Source organism: Mustela putorius, unplaced genomic scaffold, assembly GCF_011764305.1.
Source record: "Mustela putorius furo isolate JIRA1106 unplaced genomic scaffold, ASM1176430v1.1 tig00003870_pilon_pilon_pilon, whole genome shotgun sequence".
NCBI lineage: Eukaryota > Metazoa > Chordata > Mammalia > Carnivora > Mustelidae > Mustela > Mustela putorius.
This window is the reverse complement of record NW_025422022.1, coordinates 4,845,712-4,871,610: the sequence shown is the minus strand read 5'-3', so window position 1 is coordinate 4,871,610 and position 25,899 is coordinate 4,845,712. Positions and strand designations below refer to the sequence as shown.

Sequence of the window (25,899 nt, the reverse complement as noted above, 5' to 3'; positions counted from 1 at the left end):
TATGTGACCAAATGATAATCAATAAAATAAAAAAACAAGACTCAGACAGATACCTGCAATATGTACATTGTCAAGATTCGTATTCAAGACAAAAACTCCAAAAAGAAAGAGACACATATAACTCAATAGAAAAATAGGCAAAGAATTCATATTAGCTTGCTAGAGCTGCCAAAACAAATCACTACAGCACAGGTGACTTCAACAATGGAAATGTATTTTCTCACAGTTCTAGAGGCAGGAAGTCTAAGATCAAGGTGTTAAAAGAGTTGGTTTACCCTAGACCTCCCAGATAGCCATCTTCTTGTGTTTTTACGTGGCCTTTCCCTGTGCCTCTCTGGTGTCTTTTGTTCCTTTAAGAACACTGGTCATGGGGTGCCTGGGTGGCTCAGTGGGTTAAGCTGCTGCCCTCGGCTCAGGTCATGATCTCAGGGTCCTGGGATCGAGCCCCACATCGGGCTCTCTGCTCAGCAGGGAGCCTGCTTCCTCCTCTCTCTCTCTGCCTGCCTCTCTGCCTACTTGTGATCTCTCTCTGTCAAATAAATAAATAAAATCTTTAAAAAAAAAAAAAAAGAACACTGGTCATAATGGATTAGGTCCCCAGTTTTATAACTTTATTCAACCTTAGTTACCTCTTTAAAGGCCCTACCTCCAAGTATATTTACATCCTAAGGTTCTGGGGGGTAAGCTTTCAACAAAATAATTTTGAGGAGATGCAGTGCAGGCCACAACGTGCCTAGCAATAGGCAGATCACAGAAAAGGAAACCTGCATGATTATTAAAAAGACCACAGAATTCCATTTCATTCATATCCGTTTAGCATGCCTTGAAGGATGTAGCAGAGCAAAGAAACTTTTCTGCTATTGGTGAAAGTATAAATTGGAATGGCCACTTTGAAGAGTAATTTTGCAATGTCTTGTGAAGTTGAAGATACATATTTTCTATAATCCAGCAATTCCACCCAGAATCTAAACAAAAATTCCTAGTATACATTGAAACTTGTACAGGGATTTTCACTGAAGGGTTGTTTTTAGTAGCAAATAGAAATGAATGTCTAACAAAAAGGAAAGAAAGTGTAATCCTTCAGTCAAATGAACGAGATCTACATGTATTTACATGGCTAAATCTGAAAAGCAAAATTTTAAGTGAAATAAATACCCTTATATGAATATACATATATATATATATTTTTGTATGTAATAGATAGGTTAGAAATATAATTTGATTCTAATTACAGAAAATTTAAAACACAGGAAGTAATACTATATAGCCACAGTTCACCCAGTGTGCTGCAGGATCTTTTGAAATATTTAGGAAACAGTGATATTGGACATCTGTGGGACCCACAAAATACTGCCTTGAGTTCATTCTTTCAATGTAAAACCATACTACAGCCCTTTCCATAAAATATCATTTGTAAAGCTGGGTTTTTGGAGGTTGCTACGATAAAAAGCAAGTATTATATGAAAATCAATGTGGAATAGAAAATGAGTGCTGATGTCATCCTATTTGATTCCAAGATTTGAGACGTGGTATCCAATAGTTCATCCAAGTAGTAAGTTCAGTTGTATAAGAATGGTATAATACATTGTGTTTTTCTTTCAGTTTATGTATATTTTCAAGTATCTAGTCAGGGATAATACTTACATTGAGCTTAACTACTTAATATAATGGAACTGTTAGGTATTTCTTTTGGTCTTTTGGTGCTGTGAAAAAACTACTGAGACAGTGAGATGTCACAAAATGAGATATTCTGGGAAGTTGATATGTATTATTTAAGGAACATGGGAAAGTAGAAAAATAAGTTCATCTGTAGTTGTCTCTGGGGAGGGGGGAAGGAGGGAATTAAGATAGAAGGGAGACATCATTAATTTTGTAACACTTTATTTCTTTCCACTTTATTTGCTTCTGAGTTTTGAAAACTTATTAAGTCTGGATAATTTATCATATTGAGAAACAGCATAGCGTAGCATTTAGAAATAGTATTCTAGATGGCTAAAATCAACAACACAGGAAACAGATGTTGGCAAGGAGGCAGAGAAAGGGGAACCCTCTTACACTGTTGGTGGGAATGCAAGCTGGTGCAGCCACTCTGGAAAACGGTATGGAGATTCCTCAAAAAGTTAAAAATAAAACTACCCTACAACCCAGAAATTGCACTTCTAGGTATTTATACAAAGGATACAAAAGTACTGATTCAAAGGGGCACATGTACCCAATGTTCATAGCAGCAATGTCCACAATAGCCAAATTATGGAAAGAGCCTAGATGTCCATCGACAGATAAATAGGTAAAGAAGATGTGGTATGTAAATACCCTGGAGTGTTACTCTGCCATCAAGAAAAATGAAACCTTGCCCCTTGAAACAATGTGGATGGAGCTAGAGGGTATTATGCTAAGTGAATTAAGTTAGAGGAAGACAAATACATGATTTCACTTATATGCGGAATTAAAGAAACAAAACATGAACATAGGGGAAGGGAAGGAAATAAAAGATAAAAACAGAGAGGGAGGCAAACCATAAGAGACTATAGTTGGGGAAAAAACAGGGTTGCTGGAGGGGTGGTGTGGGTGATGGGCGCTAAGGAAAGCACTTGTTGGGACGAGCACTGGGTACTGTGTGTAAGTGATGAATCACTAAATCTACCCCTGAAACTAATACTACACGATACGTTAACTAACTTCATGAGAGACTGTGGACTCTGCGGAACTAACTGAGGGTTTTGAAGGGGCGGGGAGTGGGGAGTTGGGTGAGCCTGGTGGTGGGTATTATGGAGGGCACGTATTGCATGCAGCACTGGGTGTGGTGCACAAACAATGAATTCTTGAACACTGAAAAGAAATTTTAAAAATAAATGAATAAATTTAGGAAAATAAAAAGAAAAGAAACAGTATTCCAGAATTGCGGCTGTACTGCTTATCTACTCTGTGACGTTAGGCAAGGAAGTGACTTAATATCTCTTATGTCTCAGTTTCCTTATCTGTACAACAGGGATGCTAAGTTCATGGGATTGTTGTGAGATAAAACAAGTTTATATGTGTTTGTTATCATTCTATTGTGCTTGTGTATTCTTTGGAAACATAACCAAAACTTTTTAAAATTACAGTATAACAAAAGAATTTTGAAGATACCTTAGGGTTTGTTGCAGTGGTATTTGACCAGAATCACTGTAACAAGCTTTTTTGTAGCAGTCATATGAGAACTTCCAGCCCCCATGGAAAAGTAGTTCTGTTTTGTTTGCTAGCACAGAATCATGCTGAAATCCACTCAATAAAAAATGCTGAAATTAATGTAATTTTAAATAGATTCCAGCAGTTTCATAAATGTAAATATAACTGTTAACATATAAGTTTACAGTCAGCTAATTCTTATTTCCATCTTTCTCTTTCTAATGAGATGTCAGCATTGGAAATGATTCACAGAACCTACTAACTCAGCCAGCCGACATTTCCTCCTTCAGGCAATTTGAACCCTTTTGCAAATTTCATCTCAGAGAAGCACTTAATAATGGAATGATAATATCTCAAAATCCAACAGAAAGCTTACCTTACACAGAGAAACCAGAAAGGCAAAGTTGTGTGTGTAATTGTGCAAAAGACACCAATGTGAAGGAAAATTTATTTAAGGAAGAAAATCCAGTGGGAACTAGCACCTCCACAAATGAAGACCAGCTTGCTCACGAGTGTGTCAGACAACCTTCTAGAAGCCCACCTCTAGTCCACAGCAGTGAAGAAACACTGAAATTCAGGGAAATGTCACTGCCTAAAAGTGCTCACATGGAGTCTAGTCAACCTCAAAGCTTCCTATATGAGGAGAATGTGCACAGAGATGTTGAAAAACCATTTTATCAAGAGAATAGCTTTAACCTCTTTGATCTGAGAACTAATTATACAACAGAGGAGGTAAGATTTTTGGTGGTATAATTTGTAGAGTGTTAAAATATGTGCTTTCCATATTATGCAATATAATCTGAGACTTGAAGTACTGCTAGATAATTAATCACAAGGGACATTGCTTCTCTGGGAAGATGTCTTCTGAGATCTTAATCAATTTAGAAACAAAATTTCGCAAATAAAATCAAGTCCATATTGGAAATTTAGCTCTACCAAATGATAATTTCCTTGAGGATCAGTATGTCTTGCTCATACTTTTTTGTATCTTAGCATCTACATAGTGCCTTGAATATAATAGGCTTTTATGTTTGGTGAATCAAATTGACTGGAATTCAGTTTATAGAAAGGAAGAGGTTGAAAAGAAGGAGAGTGATATTAGGTCATTTGACAAGAAAACCTTAAAATTTTTCTGATGAGGGATTTCTGTGACAAGCACAAAATAGTAATTTTTCTACCCAAGTGAAAATATTAATTTGTTTTTTGACCTATTCTTTCCCAACACACATGTAGTGTCCTGAGAACTCTGAAGATGCCAATAGTATAAATTCTACATACTCTGAAAATTTTTAAAAGGTAACAATTTTAAGGGCACCTGGGTGCCTCAGTCATTAATCGGCTGCCTTCAGTTCAGGTCATGATCCCAGCATCCTGGGATCAAGTCTCTCATCAGGCTCCCAGCTCGGTGGGACGCTTGCTTCTCCCTCTCCCACCCCCCTGTTTGTGTTCCCTCTCTCACCATGTCTCTCTCTGTCAAATAAATAAATAAAATCTTTAAAAAAAAAAAGTAACAATTTTAAGAATTGGTATGGGCAAATAGGTATAATCCTAGAATAGCAAAAATAGTACCTTTTTATTTTAAGTCTGATGAGAAAAGCTATGACTATTATGTTTCATTTGCAAGTATGAACTGTTTTTTTGTTCATTTATTTGGAAGCAGTATGTAAAAGAGAACTTTATTTCCCTGTATTGATTCTGGAAAAAGACATTTTAAAAATCTGTTTAATTAGTGTTTCTCAAGATTGCTCTTTCCTATTTCCGCTGCATTTAGTTATTTCTTCAGCCAATAAATTCTTTCAGGTATCTATTATGTGCTAGGCCCTGTGCTATGTGTTCGTTAATTGTTTTAAAAAAAATGTGGTTTTGTCCTCATAACATAACAGCTTACTAGAGGAAACTCACATTAATCATAAAAGTAAATATAAACTTTCATCTATGGTAAGTGCTATGAATAGTAATATAAAGTGTATGTAAAGTTTGTGTGTGTTATATAATATTACATATAAACTTCAAACTGTAAGTGTGGTAAATGCTATGAATAAAATGATGGGAATCTTACTGTTCCTAAGGTAGTGGTAATTGAACTTGGCTCTGAAGGATGAGTTAGGTGTTAAAAGAGTTCTATGGGTAGGATTAGCATTCCATGCAGAAGTAACATGTGGCTTCAGGGAGCATGGCACCCCCTGGACCTGGCATGAGCCCAGTGTTTTGGGATCGAAGGTGGCAGATAGTAGATGAGGATGGACAGGTAGCAGGGGTCAGGCATCAAGACCAGACATGAGCATCTTGTAGGCCTCGGTACAGATAGTTACCTTTATCCCAGAACAATGGTAAACCATTAAAATACAGGGATCCAGTATCTCTAAATTCTAGAAAGTTACACAGCCCACACCTGGAGATACCTTTTACAGGGTTTTATTTTATTTTTTAATATTTTATATATGTGTGTATGTATGTATTTCTTTATTTATTTGGCAGAGAGAGGGAGAGAGAGAGCATAAGCATGGAGAGCAGCAGAAGGAGAAGGAGAAGCAGACTCCCCACTGAGCAGAGAGCCCAAAATGGGGCTTGATCCCAGGACCCTGGGATCATGACTTGAGCTGAAGGCAGATGCTTCACCAACTGAACCACCCAGGCACCCCCTTTTACAGGGTTTTAAATATCATACTCATTAGAACATTTTCTTACTATCACTTATTATCCTTTGAAAAAGCCCCCAAAACCTGTACTGTGGGAGAAAATCAATCACGAGGCATGTTCATCTGACATTCTTACATTCACAGGAGTCATAGCAATGAGATAATGATTTCATGAGCAGCAAAAGAAGTCTTCATTCAAAAGAGGCATCACAGACTCTAGGGTAATTGATAAATTTCTTTGAATTCATTTGAAGTTAAAGAAAGTACCTCACATGTGTTCAGAAAAGTTGGTATCAAAGCTGAGTTTTTCTTCCGAACAAGTAAATGTGATACATACCTCTATCATATAACTACTGTTTGTGCTCTTCTGTGCTCTTGGGTGCTACATATGCATGTAGCAGTTACTACTTAAGAATGTCTGTTAAGTAGTTATTATTATTGGGGGCGCCTGGGTGGCTCAGTTGTTAAGTGTCTGCCTTCGGCTCCGGTCATGATTCCGGGATTCTGGGATGGAGTCCTGCATTGGGCTCCCTGCTTGGGGGGAAGCCTGCTTCTCCCTCTCCCACTCCCCCTGCTTTTGTACCCTCTCTCACTATTTCTCTGTGTCAAATAAATAAATAAAATCTTAGGGGAAAAAAAGAAGTAGGTGTTATTTTATTAGAAGAAGACATTATCACTGCTTTTTTATGACTGAGGTTTTAACTTTTATAACTAAACTAGAGGCTTAGGATTCAAAGCCAGTTATATTTGATATCAAAACTCATGATCTTTATACTCTTTTTCACACTCGTTTACTCTAATTTATAGATCTCAGTGTCTTCGAGAGGAATACAGACCTTTGGGGATATTCCTGAGATGCCAGTCTGTCACCATAAGGAGGTCGCTGTGGAGGGAATGGACAGGCCACGGATGGGCTCACCTTGGTCTCCTGCAAGCAGTACTTGGGGTCGTGGATCATCTCCAGATGAAGGCAAGATGCCTGACACAAAGCAGAGCTTGGAAAGCTTACAACTTCCAGAAGAGGATATGGCTTTAAATGAAGTCTTACAGAAATTACAGCACACTAACAAACAGCAACAAACTCGGATCCAAGACCTGCAGAGTAGCAACAAGTATTTAGAGAAGAAGGTCAAAGAACTACAGAAGCAGACTACCAAACAGCAGGTGTTCGTGGACATCATAAATGAGCTGAAGGCCAAGGTGGAAGAATTAATTGAAGACAAATACAGAGTGATGCTAGAGAAGAATGACACGGACAAGACACTGAAGAATTTGCACGAGGTCTTAGCTCAAACCCAAAAGCATCTTCAGGAAGCTGGGCATGAAAAGGAAACCTTAAAGCTGGAGCTTAAGAAGATCAAGGGCAATTACATTCACCTACAGGAAAGGTACATGACTGAAATGCAACAGGAAGATGAAACCGTCAGTCAGTGCCTAAAGATGGACAGAACCCTAAGGGAGAAAGAAGAGGAGGTGGAGAAACTGAAGCAACTCAAGGGGGAGCTGGAAAAGGCCACCACCTCCACTCTGGACTTGCTGAGAAGGGAAAAGAAGGCCCAAGAACAAGAGTTCCAGTCTTTACAGGAGGAATTTCAGAAGCATGAGGAGGAACACCTGGAAGAAAGACAGAAACTGAAAGCAACACTCAAAAAACTGCACACTCAAGTTCATCATTTGCAGTTCGTATCTGAAAACGAGAAGGCAAAGAACGCCCAACTCCAGCAGCAGGTCAACGAACTAAAACAGGAAAATGCAAGGTTTCGGCAGCAGGTGGTGAGGAGCCAGGAGCCAAACGATGCCCCTGGGTTTGACACGGCCTGGTTAACGGAGCACTCTGGAGAAGCGATCAAGGCCGATATCAAAAAGGTACCAGCACAGATTCGGAATTTCGAGCGCAGAATTTCATGAGTTGCTGGCAGTCTGCTGATGCACATTTAGACACTGCACTCACATTTGTTGGTAGAAAGAATTATTAACGAGAAAAAGAGAGAATGGAAAATGCACCACAGGTGTACAGAAGCTTCTGCGGTTCTTGGGTACCCAGATAAAGAAGAGCCATTTCTGGCCTATTGTGATTATTTTGGTAGAGGTGAAAGTTAATGTGGGAATTTTCTGGGTACCTGTGATCAATCATCTGAAGCATCCCTTGAGAAAGGATCTTCTAGGTGGGGATCTCGGTGTTTTCATGCCACATCTGCCTAAAAATGAAACTAAATAATGCAATTACATAGTTGGCTTACAAGGTCAAACAAACCAATATTATATCACGTGTTAATTTTGTGACATTATAAACTTGGTGATTGAGATGTAATTGACATATAAAGTTAGTTTCAGGTGTGTAGCATGATTTGATATTTGTATATGTTGCAAAATGATGACCACAATAAGTCAAGTTAACATATGTTTAAAAAAACAGCCTGGTTGGGGTGCCTGGGTGGCTCAGTGGGTTAAGCCTCTGCCTTCAGCTCAGGTTATGATCTCAGGGTCCTGGGATTGAGCCCCATGTTGGGCTCTCTGCTCATCTGGGAGCCTGCTTCCCCCCCCCTCTCTCTGCCTGCCTCTCTGCTTACTCATGATCTTTCTCTCTCTGTCAAATAAATAAATAAAATCTTAAAAAAAAAAAAAACAAAAAACAGCCTGAAAGCCTCATATCAGTAGGTTTGGAGAGGATATAATATTGTATTCTCCGCAGTTCAGATGGCTTTTTTGGAAGATGAGATCTTTTTCACAAGCCAGAGAACATCTATTGTTTTTATACTATTATAGTTTTGTAGGCCTGTTTTAAATTATTTACAGTTTAACCTTATTAATTCTGACTACTTAGAAAGAGGGCTAATCTTAACTAGAAAAATGTATGTTTATTTTAAAACTCTTAATAACAAGTTCAGCTGATTGTGTTCCCTTGAGAATGTCCTTGGAGGGCTTTTTTTCAGGAATCCTTAATTAGTATAAGTACTATTTGCAAGTAAATAGTTCTGTTATTTTTTAATGATTCTCAGGAAAATATTGTTCTCTTCTGTTTAAAGAATTCTCTCTGTAATCTTTTCTCCAGAGAGAAATTAGGGTTATCTAAGCCAATGCTCCTCAAACTTTAGCATTCATCAGCCTTACCTGTGAAAATGCAGATTTCTGGGGCCTGCCTCAGGGTTTCTGATTCAGTAGGTGTGCCATGGGGCCCAAGAATGCATGTTTCGTTGTGGGTTTTTTTTTTTTTTAAGATTTTATTTATTTATTTATCAGAGAGAAAGAGCACAGGCAGGCAGAGTGGCAGCAGAGGCAGAGGGAAAAGCAGGCTCCCCACCAACCAAGGAGCCTGATGTGGGACTCAGTCCCAAGACTCTGATATCATAACCTGAGCCGAAGGCAGCCGCTTAACCAACTGAGCCACCCAGACATCCCAAGAATGCATGTTTCTAACAGATCCTGAGTCTCCCCAGTGTGCTGGGCCAAGGGTCACACTTTTGAGAACCACCAACCTAAGCAGAAATGACCTTAAGTCATCTTAAGAGTCTGTATTTTGTCTTCCAAAATAGCTGCTAACCAAATCCTGATAAATTTAGTATTGGTTAACTCTGAATGAAATAGCACACCAGTATAGAAGTTTATCACAGTACATTATTTTTTTGGCGCTTTCTTTAAAAAAAAAAGAAAGTTCTTTGTTTTATCTTGACAAAATCAATTTCTTTAATAGCCCCAAATCATCCTTACTCTGCTTTTCGTTTTACTTTTATGAACTCTAGGTATGTTTTCTCAAAAGTGTGGCCTGGTATATCTATGAGGTCAAAGTATTTTCATAGTAATAGGAAGAATTTGTGAGCCTGCTACTCTCATTTTCAAAAGTGCTTCCAGTGGAATTTTCTAGAAACTGAATGTCATTCATTGCTTTTATGTCTGACCAATGTATGAAGCAGATGTGAGGATTTTACTGTTTCTATGAAGTCAGCATTATAGATATTTACAAAAATATAAAAAGTGAAACTCTTTTCATGAATTTTTTCTTTTGGAAAATGTGGTAATTTGATATTAAAATTGTTATTTATATTATACAAGGGATTTATTGTTATTTGAAGGGATTAGTAAGCAAATTTTTAAATGTTCTCAGTTGAAATATCTAATACAATAAATATTGGTAGGTATGACCCACATAAACAAAAGCCTTTTAGGATTCTTAAAGTTTTTGAATCTATAAAGGGGTCCTGAGAATCCAAAGTTTGAGAACCACAGCTCAGAGTTTGTTTGTTTTTTTAACATTTAAATCTATACAAATTTAAATTTGAGTGCCACGTTTTTAGGGCTGCTCAGAGGTTTTGGGGTTTCCCCCATTTTTTAAGTTTTTTTTAAAAATTTAAATTCAATAATTACCATGTAATGTATTATTTATTTCATGGATACAGGACAGTGCTTCATCAGTCTTATATAACACCCAGTGCTCATTACACCATGTGTTCTCCTTAATGTCCATCACCCAGTTACCCCATCCCCCCAACCCATTCCCTTCCAACAACCCTTTGCGTCTATGATTGAGAGTCTCTTATGGTTTGTCTCCTTCTCTGATTTTGTCTTGTTTCATTTTTTCCTCTCTTCTCCTATGATCCTCTGCCTTGTTTCTTAAATTCCATATATCAGTGAGATCATATGATAATTGTCTTTCTCTGATTGACTTATTTCTCTTAGCATAATACTCTCTAGTTCCATCCATGTCATTGCAAATGGCAAGATTTCATTTTTTGATAGCTGCGTAATATTCCAGTGTGTGTGTGTGTGTGTGTGTGTGTGTGTGTACACACCACATCTGATTTATCCATCTGTCAGTGGACATCAGGGCTCCTTCTATAGTTTGGCTATTATGGACTTTGCTGCTATAAACATTGGGGTGCATACACCCCTTTGGATCACTTCATTCCTATCTTTAGGATAAATATCCAGTAGTGCAGTTGCTGGGTGACAGGGTATCTCTATTTTCAACTTTTTGAGGAACCTCCATACTGTTTTCCAGAGTGGCTGTACCATGTTGCATTCCCACCAACAGTGTAGGAGGGCTTCCCTTTCTCTGCAACCTCAGGAACACCTGTCATTTCCTGATTTGTTAATTTTAGCCATTCTGACTGGTGTGAGTGGTATCTCACTATGGTTTTGATTGTATTTCCCTGATGCCAAGTGATGTTGAACAATTATTCATGTGTCTGTTGGCCATTTGTATGTCTTCTTTGAAGAAATGTCTGTTCATGTCTTCTGCCCATTTCTTGATTAGGTTATTCTTTGGGTGTTGAGTTTGGTAAGTTCTTTATAGATTTTTGGATACTAGCCCTTTATCTGATATGTCATTTGCAAATATCTTCACCCATTCTATTGGTTGCCTTTGGGGTTTTTTCTTTTTCTTTTTTACTCTTTCCTTTGCTGCACAAAAGCTTTTTATCTTGATGAAGTTCCAATAATGCCTATGTTTCTCTGGTCTTTGGAGATGTGTCTAGCAAGAAGTTGCTGTGCCCAGGGTCAAAGAGGTTGCTGTCTGAGTTCTTCTCAAGAATTTTGATGAATTCCTCTCTCACATTTAGGTCTTCCATTCATTTTGACTCTATTTTTGTATATGGTGTAAGGAAATGGTTTAGTTTCATTCTTTTGCATGTGGCTATCCAATTTTCCCAACACCATTTGTTGAAGAGACTTTTTTTTTCCCCACTGGATATTCTTTCCTGCTTTGTTGATGATTAGTTGACCATAGAGTTGAATGTCTATTTCAGAGTTCTCTGTTCTGTTCTATGCATCTATGTGTCTGTTTTTGTGCCAGTACCATGCTGTCTTGATGATTACAGCTTTGTAATAGAGCTTGAAGTCTGAAATTGTCACACCACTAGCTTTGATTTTCTCTTTCCTATGGCTATTTGGGGTCTCTTCTGGTTCCATACAAATTTTAGGATTATTTGTTCCAACTCTGTGAAAAAAAGATAATGGTATTTTGATAGGAATTGCATTGAATGTGTAGGTTGCTCTAGGTTGCATAGACATTTTCACAATATTTGTTCTTCTAACTCATGAGCATGGAACATTTTTCCATTTATTTGCATCTTCCTTAATTTCTTTCATGAGTATTCTATTGTTTTCTGAGTATAGGTCCTTTGCCTCTTCGATTGGATTTATTCCTGGGTATCTTATGGTTTTGGGTGCAATTGTAAATGGGACTGACTCCTTGATTTGTCTTTCTTCTGCTTAATTGTTGGTGTATAGAAATGCAACTGATTTCTGTGCATTGATTTTATATCCTGTCACTTTACTGAATTCCTGTATGAGTTCTAGAAATTTTGGGGTGGTGTCTTTTGGGTTTTCCACATAGAGTATCATGTCATCTGCAAAGAGGGAGAGTATGACTTCTTCTTTGCCAATCCAGATGCCTTTTATTTCTTCTTGTTTGCTGATTTCTGAGGCTAGGATTTCTAGTACTGTGTTGAACAGCAGTGGTTACCGTGGATAGCCCTGCTGTGTTACTGACCTTAGGGGAAAGCCGTCCATTTTTCCCCGTTGAGAATGATATTCACTGTGGGTTTTTCATAGGTGGCTATTATGATATTGAAGTTTGTACCCTCCATCCCTATACTGTGAAGAGTTTTAATCAAGAAAGGATGCTGTCTTTGTCAAATGCTTTTTATGAATCTGTTGAGAGAATCATATGGTTCTTGTCCTTTCTTTTATTTATGTATTGTATCACATTAATTGATTTGCAATTGTTGAACCAACCTTGCAGCCCAAGAATAAATCCCACTTGGTCAGGGTGAATAATCTTCTTAAGGTAGTGTTGGATCCTCTTGGCTAGTTATTTTGGTGAGAATTTTACATCCATGTTCATCAGGGACATTGGTCTGTAATTCTCCTTTTTGGTTGTCTTTGTCTGGCTTTAAGATCAAGGTAATGCTGGCCTCATAGAATGAGTTTGAAAGTTTTCCTTCTATTTTGATTTTTTGAAGCAGCTTCAGAAGAATAGGTATTAATTCTTCTTTAAATGTTTGGTAAAATTCCTCTGGGAAGCCATCTGGCCCTGGGCTCTTATTTGTTGGGATATTTTTGATTACTGCTTCAATTTCCTTGCTGGTTATGGGTCTGTTCAGGTTTTCTATTTCGTCTTGGTTTAGTTTTGATAGTTTATATGTCTCTAGGAATGCATTCCTTTCTTCCAGATTACCCAATTTGTTGGCATAAAGTTGCTTATAATATGGTATTATAATTGTACTTCTTCAATGTTGGTTGTGATCTCCTCTTTTATTCATGATTTTATTAATTTGGGGCCTTTCTATTTTCTTTTTGATAAGTCTGGCCAGGGGTTTATCAATCTTATTAATTCTTTCAAAGAACCAGATCCTAGTTTCATTGATCTGTTCTACTGTTTTTGTTTTGGGTTTCTACTTCATTGATTCCTGCTCTAATCTTTATTATTTCTCTTCTCCTGCTAGGTTTAGACTTCATTTGCTGTTCTTTCTCCAGCTCCTTTAGATGTCAAATGCTGTGCAATTTGAGACCTTTCTCTTGAGAAAGGCCTGTAGTGCTATATACTCCCCTCTTAGGACAGCCTTTGCTGTATCCCACAGATTTTGAACAGTTGTGTTTTCATTTTCATTTGTTTATCTGAATTTTTTAAATTCTTTTATTTCCTGGTTGAGCATTCATTCTTTAGTAGGATGCTCTTTAGCCTCCATGTATTTAAGTTCTTTCCAACTCTTCTCTTGTAATTGAGTTCCAGTTTCAAAGCATTGTGGTCTGAAAATATGCAGGGAATGATCCCAGTCTTTTGGTACCAGTTGAGACCTGATTTGTGACCCAGGATGCAATCTGTTCTGGAGAATGTTCCATGTGCACTTGAGAAAAATGTGTATTCTGTTGCTTTGGGATGTAATGTTCTGAATATATCTGTGATGGCCATCTGGTCCAGTGTGTCATTTATTACCTTTATTTCCTTGTTGATCTCTTGCTTAGATGATCTGTCCATTTCAATGAGAGGGGGGTGTTAACATCCCCTACTATTATTGTATTATTGTCAATGAGTTTCTTTGATTTTGTTATTAATTGGTCTACATAATTGGCTGCTCCCATGTTAGGGGCATAGATATTTACAATTATTAGATCTTCATGTTGAAAAGACACTTCAGTTATGATATGGTGTCCTTCCTCATCTCTTATTACAGTCTTTGACTTAAAATCTAGTTTTTCTGATATAAGGATTTCCATCCAGCTTTCTTTTGATGTCCATTAACATGATAAATCGTTTTCCACCCCCTTCCTTCCAACCTGAAGGTGTCTTTGGGTCTAAAATGAGCCTCTTGTAATTAGCCTATCAATGGGTCTTGCTTTTTTATCTGATACCCTGTGTCTTTTGATTAGGGCATTTAGCCCATTTACATTCAGAGTAACTATTGAAAGATGTGAATTTAGTGCCATTGTATTGCCTGTTCATTTCTGGTCTGTGTTAGTTTTGGGCTCTCCCTTTGCTTAGATGACCCCTTTTAATATTTCTTGTAGGACTGGTTTGGTGATCACAAATTTTTTTAGTTTCTGTTTGTTCTGGAAGCTTTTTAGCTCTCTATTTTCAGTGACATCCTAGCCAGATAAAGTATTCTTGGCTGCATATTTTTTCTTGTTTACCACCCTTGCTCAGAGTCTTTAAGAGTTGTATTTAATTCAGCATTTTACTTAAAGAGCAACCCAGATTCTTTATCTTTATCCTGACATGTCTGAATTGTGTACACATAGGATTCTAATTTGTTCCTGAACTGCTCACCTGGTGAAAAAAACTTGAGTCCCCCAGATGTGAAAAGGACTTCTCAGCTGGTCTCCAAAATTCACAGTGTTCCAACTCTGATGGTACGATTTCTCACATCCCAAGTAATTTTTAAAAATTCATATTTTTTATTGGGGGAGGGAGAAATATCAAGGTCAGACTAAACCAAAGAGGTAATCTAAAGCCACAGAGTTAAGTTATGGGATCAAAAACTGGAAGAACCTTCATTTAATACTTTTTATATGTCCTAGAAAGTCTATCAGAACAATAGTCTTGTCTGGCTCAGTCTGCTTCTAGTGATTGGTAAGTGGTCCTATCAGCAAGCTGCTCACCCAATCCAAAATTTAGCTTTGGGGCAGAGGGAGGGCAGTAGGGAGTTGTGTACATTGGTGGAATAAAGAACGAAGTTGGTGTCAGGTGAGTTCAAATTCTGCTTCACCACTTCCTGGCTGTGTGACTTGGCCAGCCTCAGCTTCCTTTTCCTAAGTAGGAGAAATGATACTTGCCACTGCCCTGGGAGGTGACAAGCACTGCATTTAACGAGAGAACATGTTACAGGGCATGGCATATGCTAGCTTCTCAAATGAACTATTATTTTTCTTCCTCTTATATTAATGTCCATCTTTCTGATTTTTTTAAAAGATTTTATTTATTATTTATTTGACAGACAGAGATCACAGGTAGGCAGAGAGGTGGTCAGAGAGAGAGGAAGGCTCACTGCAGAGCAGAGAGCCCGATGCAGGGCTTGATCCCGGGACCCTGGGATCATGACCTGAGCCGAAGGCAGAAGCTTTAACCCACTGAGCCACCCAAGCACCCCTCTGATTTTTTTAAACATTTATTTGAGAGAGAGCAAGGAAGAAAGAGAGCATGAGCAAAGGGGAGGGGCAAAGGAGAGGAAGAAGCAGACTCACCGATGGCAGGGAACCTGAAACGGAACTCATCCCAGGACCTGAGATCATGACCTGAGCCCAAGGCAGATGCTTAACCTACTGAGCCACGCAGGTTCACCATTTCTTTGATCTTAAGTGCAGTCATCTGAGCCAAATTTGGGGGGGGGGGGGCATGGTCTGTGATGTTCCTGATCCAACAGGAACTTTAGTTTCAGCTTAAGTTTGTTGAACAGTGCATTTATTTAGTGCTAAAACTGAGCCAAGCATTTTATGCAGAAGATTACAAAGTGGTGGCCCACCGACTATATCCACCTGAAATTTTGTTTTTACACGTGTGAGTCTGAATGTGGCACAGACCCTTCTTAGCTACAAACCTTCCCATCCCACTTTGTTCCTTTGAACATTTGCTTACTCACCATAAACCTTCATTCCCCACCCCCCACCTACATCATTGGAGGCTGCTATTCTTTCTGCCTCACTTGCACGCTGCTGCTTCTCAGTCATACCTCTTAAGGAAAAACGTGTCCTCAGCCCTCCTGTCAGTCTCATCCCACATCAAACAAACATTATGTTTGCTTGTTCTGGGTCTCCCACACCCACTAGAATGGAAGCCTTCAACATCAGAGACTTGGAACATTGTATGCCCTGTCCCTAATACAGGTTGAACCCTTAATCAGCACTCAACCTGTCCTTGAAGACTTTCAAGTTTACTGCTCCCTGCTTTTCATGGGTTATCTCCTCCAGTCCTTATACCGTTCTTTATATCATCAGGCTTTTTTTTTTTTTTAAGGGAAAAAATAAAAACAAAATAAAATAAGGGGCACCTGGGTGGCTCAGTGGGTTAAGCCTCTGCCTTCGGCTCAGGTCATGATCCCAGGGTCCTGGGATCAAGCCCCACATCGGGCTCTCTGCTCTGCAGGGAACCTGCTTCCTCCTCTCTGTCTGCCTGCCTCTCTGCCTACTTGTGATCTCTGTCAGATAAATAAAGAAAAAATCTTAAAAAAAAAAATAAAATAAATAAAACAATAGCATAGAATAAAATCAAATAAAACATGGAAAAAACAAACTGAGGCTTAGAACAGTCAGGTTTCTTATCCAAACTCTCACATAGGGTGAAACAGCAGAACTCAGACACAAATTCAGGCAGTCCAACTGATGCACACATTTTTGACCCTGAGATTATACATACAAATATCTTCTTTCTGGGTACCCTTGAAATATCTAGAGTTTCAGTGTTGTTGAGGATATCTGGCTCCTCTGGTGTCAGAGCAATTTGGCTGAAGTTTGGCTTTATAAACTGACCAAGCTAGGCTAAGCGGGATGTATGTGTGAATGTGAAAGCATGTATTGTTATTACAGATGAGTATTGACTTCCCAGCGATTATACTAGTCTGGCCCAATAACAGCTTATATACAAGTGTGAATCTATAAGAATTCTTTCCACACTAACCCTTTACTGGATGTCTTACGAGTAACTGAAGAATTGGGTTCAATATTTTATCTCTTTTGGTTTGGTCACTTATTGTGGAAATTTTGTGCGTGTGTTTTCTGTCCTCCCTTTAGCTTTACTGAAAACTTTTTAATACAGCTTCTCAAACTGTTCCTCTTAGGACATCACCACTCCCGATGTTGAACAAAAATTGAAGCACTTCCATCTTAAGAAGGAAAGTTTAGATAAAGAGGTACTGTATTTCTTGTTTATTCTAAAAATTGTATCATGTTTTGTGAAAAAAAAATCAAAGAAAAAGATAACATCACGGTATAAAGAAATTCTGCAAATTTGGGATTTTTTTAAAAAGAGTTGTTTTTGGCAGGGCACTTGGGTGGCACAGTTGGTTAAGCATCTGACTCTTGGTTTCCACTTGGGACATGATCTCAGGGTTGTGAGATTGAGACCCATGTCAGGCTTCTTGCTCAGCTTCCGGGTCTGCTTGAGATTCTCCCTCTCCCTCTGCCCCTCCCGCTCATATTCTCTCTCTTTCTCTCACTCTCTCACTCTCTCTCTCTAAAATAAAAGGCAATAGCAGGATGTTAACTTACACCAGTTTTAATGTGAGAGGAATACAGAAGTGGCAAGTTTATCAGCTAATGGAATAAAAACATTGTGAAATATGGGATCTTTGATTGTAGAAACAAATTCAGTCCAGTGTCATGAGGAAATTATTTCTCTGAACTGAAGTGGATAGAAAATTTGTTATGGGTACCCTGGGGAGTCTCTTTGTCTCCTAGCTAACCTGAGGAAGGAACAACAGGTACAGAGAAATTATTGTCCTCCATTTCTTAAACCAACCTTCAAAAATAAGCCCCATTGAGGGTTGGAGCATGATGTTAACAGAAACACAATTTCAGATATTTGTGTTGATTTGATAAATTCACTGAAATATTGCCAGGTGAAATGATGTAGTGTCTGTAATTTGACTCCGTGAAGGGGGATTGGAGGGAAGAGGGCATGGTCGGGGGTATAAATGATACAAAATTGTCCACTAGCCATCAGTAGTTGAAGCTGGGTGATAATTACATGGAGGTTCATTCCATTTCTTTTCTGTGTTTTTTTTAAATATTGGAAATTTTGGGGGTGCCTGGGTGGCTCAGTCGGTTAAATGTCCAACTCTTGATTTCAGTTCAGGTCGTGATCTCAGGTTCATGAGATCGAGCCCCAAGCCCTGTGTAGGGCTCCACACTCAGCATGGAGTTTGCTTGTCCCTCTCTCTCTCAAATAAATAAATAAATAAATCTTTTTAAAAATTAAAAAATAAAATAAATATTAGAAATAGTTCATAATAAAAATAATTCTGTGCATCACACTTTACCTTACTGATTTGGGGAGAAATATGAATACTTAATATTAAAATTTATTGTCATTTTCATAAAGGAGCAAATGAACAAATAAGAAATGATTATAAATTACATCTAGGAAAAGTTGGTAGTTTTTTTCTCCCCCTTTAAAGAATTCTGATAGCCTAACTGTAAAAACACCTGAATATTGGGATAAGCTCCCAGAGATCCCAAGCCCACCCTCAGGTTCCGTGATCTGCTAGGACCCAGTGATAGTCACAGCTATGTTTCACCATGAGAAGCTACAGAGCAAAGTCAGCAGAGGGAAAAGGGGCTTGGGGCACAGTCCAGAGGAAGCCAGATTTAAGCTGCCAAGAGCCCCTCCCCAGTGGAGTCACACAAGATGCACTTCATTTTCCCAGCAATAAGCTGTGATAATACATGTGAAATTTTTACCAGGGTCTCATTAGAGACCCAGCACCCAGGGTTTTTACTGGGGGTTGCTCACATAGGCATGTCCCCCTAGCGTGTACCAAACTGGACTTTCCAGAAGGAAAGAGGCATTCAGTATAAACGACACGTTCTGCACTGATAGGTTAGGCACAACGAGCCATTCAGATTACAGAAGGATGGGGCACCTGGGTGGCTCAGTGGGTTAAGCCTCTGCCTTCAGCTCAGGTCATGATCCCAGGGTCCTGGGATCGAGCTCCACATCAGGCTCTCTGCTCAGCAGGAAGCCTGCTTCTTCCCTCTCTCTCTGCCTGCTTCTCTGCCTACTTGTGATCTCTGTCTGTTAAAAATAAATAAATAAAATCTTTAAAAAAAAGAAAAGATTACAGAAGGATGGCACTCCTCCTGCAATGCACATTCCCAGATACCAGTCAGGGGGCAGCGCGACGAGCAGGCCTTCCTGAGGGGGTCAGTCTCTGATCTGCTGTGTGAAATTTCTTCTGCACAAGAACTATAAAAACAGTAGATCTTTGGAGACCAGGAACTGGACAGGGCATGGTTCAATGATTTTATTATCAATGTTATCGAATGTAGTCTTATTTCTTCTCCTTTTGTGAAATATAAAATGCTTTTTTCCATAGTTATTGGAACATAAAGACAAAATCACAGCTTTTAGAGAGCTAATTGCAAAAGAAAAAGCATTTCAAGATCAGGTTTTTGAGGTGAGTTTAACATTTCCCACGTACTGTCTTTAACATGCAAAAATACGATTTCAAATATTTATGTTCTCTTGGTATATTTGTCAAAGTCCTTCTAGCTCCAAGTTCTACATTTCTATTATTCTAGCCACTGAAGAGCTCTTTGATTGTTAAGCTTATAAGTATTTATTATCAAATTTCTCAAGGAATGTGCAAGTATTGGAAGTGAGCACAAATGTATTTAATCTCAGTTTACAGGTTTTGATTCAGATGAAGCCACAAGTGCTGGAGATATACCCGTCTTACTGGGAGCCAAACTGAATAGGTACCACAGTCTGAATGAAGAACGTGATTTCTTGATAAGACCTTTTGTTGATTTGCTGGCATTATTATCCACAGCACCATTTTATTAACAAATTTAAGCCACCACCATTCTTACTATATCAGACTGTTCATTAAAACAGTCACATACAGGCACTGTGGCAGTATCATTCGACCATAAAAATATAGAATTAAAGTTTGCATTTTCAGGTTTTGAAATTTTATATCTTGTTCTACCTGACTCTTGTTTAGACTAATCAGATTTATTTCTTACCAAATGCAGAAATCAAAAAAAGGGGTGCTGTTTTTCACAGAGATTGAAACACATTTATGCTACCCCCATTCTTTTTTTTAAAGTTTATTTATTTATTTATTTATTTATAATCTCTACACCCAACATGGGGCTCTAACTCACAGTCCTCAGATCTAGAATTGCATACTCTTCCGAGTGAGCCAGCCACCACCATTCTTAATATCAGTAGCTGTTTATAACAACTATGATTAAGGAGTACTTAGGGTAATAGTTCACTTTAGATGCCGTCTAAAGTTGAAGACATCAGTACAGAAAAGAAATGGTCATTATGTGATTTAATGGAAACGTTAGCTACTGCTGTGGTGGTGATCATTTTGCAGTACAGAGTGCATCAAATCAGCATGCTGGACACCTTAATCTTACACAGTACTCTGTGTCAGTTATATCTCAATAAAGCTGGAAAAAAATAAAGGCAGATGGAACAGGAAAAATATGTTATAAGAAAGGAAAAATGTGATCTTGGGGGCTGAGATCCTGGGGGTGGTTCAGTGGGTTAATGCCTCTGCCTTCGGCTCAGGTCATGATCCCAGGGTCTCGGGATCCCACTTTGGGCTCTGTGCTCAGTGGGGAGCCTGTTTCCCCTCTCTCTGCCTGTCTCTTGCCTACTTGTGATCTCTCTCTCTCTCTCTCTGTCAAATAAATAAATAAATAAAATCTTTTTAAAAATGTGATCTTGGTATCTAGGTAGTTACAGAGTTGCAATCCAACTGGATCTCACATAAGAAAAGGTGATTAATTAATATAACTTATTTTTAATAGCAGTTAGAGAAGTCTACCATATTAATAAATTGTTAAAAATTGGCATTCCGCAATAAATTCATAGCATAACCATTCCTCTTTGAGAGAAAAGAAAAAGTCCAATGTGGTGAGCGCTCAAAAGCTTCTCATAATTCACTATTCTTTTAAATTTAACAAGTAATTATTGACTTCTCACAAAAGGCTAAAAATGCTAGTCACTATGGGGGCAGAAAGCCAAATCCAACATGATCTTTGCTTCTAAGAAACCTGGAAAAGAAGATAAAATACATAAATAACTGTTCAGGAGGGATAAAGGGGAAGTTCCTTAAAAAGTGACACAGTGACCAGTGTCTAACAGGGGCAGTGTTTGTCTAATGAGAAGCTCAGATGAGGAACAGATACTGTCCAAGTCGGGGAGTCATGGAACACCTTATGAAGGCAACTGGACTTTGAAGACTAATAAAATCTGAGCACAGGGAGATGAGAGGAGCGCGCTCAATCTATTCTGTTGTTCATTAGTAGTTTCTGTGCTTTGGGCATAAAAATTAATACAAGTGGACCTTCCTCTTCCCAGCAGTGGGAGGCTGGAATGAGAAAGAGGACACAGCTAGAAGCAGGTCAGGCACACTATGTCGTTTCTAGAATGTGCCTCAGGCTACTTGTACAAACTGTCTCTCAGAGAAACCAAATAATTGATGAGGGAGGGAGAGCTCCTCACTGAAAAGGTAAGCTACTAAAAGCAGAAAAGAAAAGGGATCTTTTGGGGGCAATTATAATGGCTGCTAAACCTTACATTCAAGACTGAGGGGGAGCTTTATGCTTTTTTTTTTTGAGAGAGAGTGTTGGTGGTATTGGGGAAGCAGAAGGAGAGGGAGAGAGAGAGAGAATTCCAGGCAGACTCCAGATCCTGCACAAAGCCTGATGCAGAGCTCAATGCGAGGTTCAGTCTCACCACCCTGAGTTCATGACCCGAGCCAAAATCAAGAATCGGATGCTTAACCGACTGAGCCAGCCAGGCGCCCCTGAGGGGAGCTTTTAATGAATGGGTCAACCTGACCAGCACCTGAGCTTGTTAATCAATCTCAAGGCGCTAAAGGTGAGCCACGCACACCCCCCTGATGTGACGCAAAAGGACCGGCATAGCAGATCTATGAAAGTCTTCTCACCCAAACAGCTGGATCCAAAAGCAGCCTTCTAGACCGAACTACCTTGACCATGGATAAATATAGATGACACCATGAGTGGGGAAGATCTGCATCAGTAAACACTTGGCATGAGAAAAGAGAGGGAGAGGAAAGGTATAGTTGGTAGACAGTGGAGACAACGAACACATCAACCAAATGCAGTGTGTGATCTGTGTAGGCCCTGATTTGAACAAATCTACTCTAAAAAGGTATTTGTCAGATAGCAGAAAAAGGAACACATTCTGGTATTAGATAATATTTTAATATCATTATTAAATTTAATATTGATATCATTGTGCTTTTAGTTAATTTTTTTAAGTTTTATTTATATAATATCATAATACCCAATGCGGGGCTCAAACTCACAGCCCTGAAATCAAGAACTATATACTTCTCTGACTGAGCCAGCCAGGCACCCAAGTATCATTGTGTTTTTAAAACCCTTTATGTGTTACATGCAGAAAAGTATTTATGAGTGAATTAATAGAATATTTAATTTTGCTTTATTTTTTTCTTTTAATTTAAATTCAACTAATTAACATATAATGTATTACAAGTTTCAGAGGTAGAGTTCAGTGATTCATGATTCTTTTTTTTTTTAAAGCTTGGGTATAAGTGAAGAGGGTAACAGCCAGTACAGCTTCTTAGTTCTGGTTTTTTTGTTTTGTTTTGTTTTTAAGATTCACTTGTCAGAGCAAGAGAGAGAGGGAGAGAGCACACAAGCACAAGCAGGGGGAATGGCAGGCAGAGAGAGAAGCAGGCTCCCAGCCAAGCAGGGAGCTCAATGGAAGATTTGATCCCAAGACCCTGGGATCATGACCTGAGCCGAAGGCAGACACCCAATTGACTGAGCCACCCAGGCATCCCTCATCATTCTCATATAATACCCAATGTTCATTATATCACATGCCCTCCTTAATATACATCACCTATGATTGAGAGTCTCTTACGATTTTTCTACCTCTCTGATTTCGTCTTGTTTTATTTTTCCCTCCCTTCCCCTATGATCTTCTGCACGTATAAGTGAAACCATGTGATAATTGTCTTTCTATGATTGACTTATTTTGCTTAGCATAATACCCCCTTGTTCCACCCACAGTGTTGCAAAAATGGCAAGATTTTATTTTTTTTGATGGATGAGTATTCCATTGTAAATGTATACCGCATCATCTTTATTCATTCATCTGTCAGTGGACATCTGAGCTCTTTCCATATTTTGGCTATTGTGGACATTGCTGCTATAAACACTGGGGTGCATGTCCTCCTTCAGTTCACTACATACATATCTTTAGGGTAAATACCCATTAGTGCAGTTGCTGGGTCATAGTGTAGCTCTGTTTTCAACTTTTTGAAGAACCTCCTTACTGATTTCCAGAGTGGCTGCACCAGCTTGCATTCTCACCAACAGGGAGGAAGTCTCCCCTTTCTCCACATCCTCGCCAGCATCTGTCTTTTCCTGACTTGTTCATTTCAGCCATTCTGACAGGGATGAGATGGTATCTCCTTGTGATTTTGATTTGTATTTCCCTGATGCCAAGTGATGCGGAACATTTTTTCATGTGTCTGTTGGCCATTTGTAGGTCTTCTTTGAAGAAATGTCTGGTCATATCTTCTGCCCATTTCGTGATTGGGCTATTTGTTCTTTGGGTGTTGAGTTTGGTAAGTTCTTTATAAATTTTAGATACTAGCTATTTATCTGATGTCATTTGCTAGTATCTTCTCCTATAGAATGGGTAGGTTTGCTTTTAAATACTCCAGGGAAATGAAAGGATGGCAGAATTGGGGAGGCAGGAGGTTGGAGACAGATGAAAAGACGATGGAAAAATATTGATAATTGTTGATGTTAAGTGATGGACACACAGTGCTTCATTATTTGCTCTACTTTTGTATGTGTTTGGAATTTTCTGAAGTAAAGAGTTTTTGAAATGCAGAAGCGTGCTCCAGAAGGCTCACTTCTCATTCTCTAAGGAGCTCTAGGCCGGCCAGCAAAACGTGGTCTGCTGGAGCGAAATTTGATGGCTTATGTGTACCTTTACTATTGTCATGTGCTTATCTTGTGGCCCTTCTGACCCCTTGCTTTTGGTTCTTCACAATTCTGAACTTCCTGTTCCTTTCACCTCCTGACCTCCTCCAGCTTGAGACAGTCTTTGAGCCCAGCTTCACCTACTGCTGGGCTCTAATAACACCGCTGGTATTTAACCGTCAGGGACAAAAATGTCTCCTGATCCTAGGAGCCTTGGATAAAGTACACCAAAGTCAGGGATTTGGTCAGAGTGAACAGACGAGAGTCTAGTTAATAGTGCTGTGGTTTAGGGTTCAGGTTAGACTAATAATAATGATTCCTCAAGGTCCTCCTAAAGCCCATCTTCAGTAAAATAGTAATCTTTTTATAAAAATAAAAATTTTTAGGGGCACCTGGGTGGCTTGTCAGTTAAGCATCTGCCTTCAGCTTAGGTCATGATCCCAGGATCCTGGGATGCAGTTCCAGCACTCAGCAGGGAGCCTTCTACTCCCTCTCCCTCTGTAGCTTCCTGGCTTGTACGTACTCTTTCTCCCTCTTTCAAATAAATAAATAAAATCCTGGATCACCTGGGTGGCTCAGTGGGCTAAGCCTCTGCCTTCGGCTCAGGTCATGATCTCAGGTTCTGGGATGGAGCCCCGCATTGGGCTTTCTGCTCAGAAAGAGAGAGAGGTCACAAGTAGGCATAGAGGCAGGCAGAGAGAGAGAGAGGAGGAAGCAGGCTCCCTGCTGAGCAGAGAGCCCGATGTGGTACTCGATCCCAGGACCCTGAGATCATGACCTGAGCCGAAGGCAGTGGCTTAACCCACTGAGCCACCCAGGTGCCCTAATCTTTTTTTTTTTTAAAGTGGGCCAAAAGATTTTAACAGATAGCTCACTAAAATGATACACGGATAGCAAAGAAAGAGAAACTCGCCATCATTGAGATGCACGTTAAAACCACGATGAATACCACTACATACCTATTACAGTGTCTGTTAAAACACTGACCACGCCAAGGATTGATGAGGATGTGGAGCACCTGATGGGAATGCTGTTGATGGGAATGTAATATGGTACAGCCACTTTGAAGAACATTTTGGCAGTTTCTTAAAAAGAGAAATATATACCATTGGTCTACTCTTGGGTATTTACCCAAGAGAAATGAAAGCATATGTTCAGGAACTGTCCAATAATTGTCTGCCTTGGGCTCAGATCATGATCCTGGGGTCCTGGGATCAAGTTCCATGTTGAGCTCCCTGCTCAGTGGGAAGTCTGCTTCTCCCTCTCATTCTCCCCCTCCCTACCATTTGCATTTTCTCTCTCTTTCCCTCAACAAAAAAATTTTTTTTAAAAAGCGTATGTTCATATGAAGACTTACACATGAAGTTTCTTAGCAGCTTTGGTTATAATAACCGAAAACTGAAAGCAACTCCAATGCTAACCAACAGATGAATAGATAAACCAACTATAGCAGGTCCATACAGTGGAATACTACTGAGCCATGAAAAAGGGATGAACTACTGATACACATGCAACATAGATGAATCTCAGAATTGTGTGGAATGACAAGAGCCAGACAACAATAAATACTGTTTGCTTCTATTCCCTAAAATTCTAGAAAAGACAAATCAACAGTGATAGAAAGCAAAATTGGTATTTGCCTGGAGCTCGCATAGAGGGTGGGAGTTAGGGAAGATAGGCAAGCAGGAGGGAGGAATTACCAAGAGGCAAGAGGAGAGGCAGTGATGGATATGTTTATTATCTTGATTGTGGTGATGGCTAATCCTGAGATCAAGCCACCCTCTGGGCTCTTTGCTCAACACAGAGTCTACTCATCCCTCTCCCTTTGTTCCTCCCCATGCACATGTGCACGCACGCGCTCGCTCTCTCTGTCAAATAAATAAATAAATAAAATATTTTTTAAAAAGTAAGAATAAGAAAGTTACTGTTTCTG

At 39.1% G+C, this 25,899-nt stretch overlaps 1 protein-coding gene across 13 annotated transcripts in view; it reads left to right on the top strand.

Moving 5' to 3' along the window:
• The window catches only part of CAGE1 (cancer antigen 1), a 45,336-nt gene that overhangs the window by 5,096 nt on the left and 14,341 nt on the right, over window positions 1-25,899 (top strand). For 5 of the 13 annotated variants that reach the window (XM_013056805.2, XM_013056803.2, XM_013056801.2 and 2 more), the window contains exons 4-8: window positions 3,395-3,900; window positions 6,615-7,673; window positions 14,544-14,654; window positions 17,075-17,146; window positions 19,331-19,411. In XM_013056805.2, coding sequence (XP_012912259.1) covers window positions 3,395-3,900; window positions 6,615-7,673; window positions 14,544-14,654; window positions 17,075-17,146; window positions 19,331-19,411 — 1,829 coding nt within the window. Of the gene's footprint in view, window positions 1-3,394; window positions 3,901-6,614; window positions 7,674-14,543; window positions 14,655-17,074; window positions 17,147-19,330; window positions 19,412-19,638; window positions 19,759-25,899 lie in introns of all 13 variants that reach the window. The other 8 variants (XM_013056800.2, XM_013056807.2, XM_013056804.2 and 5 more) reach the window with 5 other exon arrangements.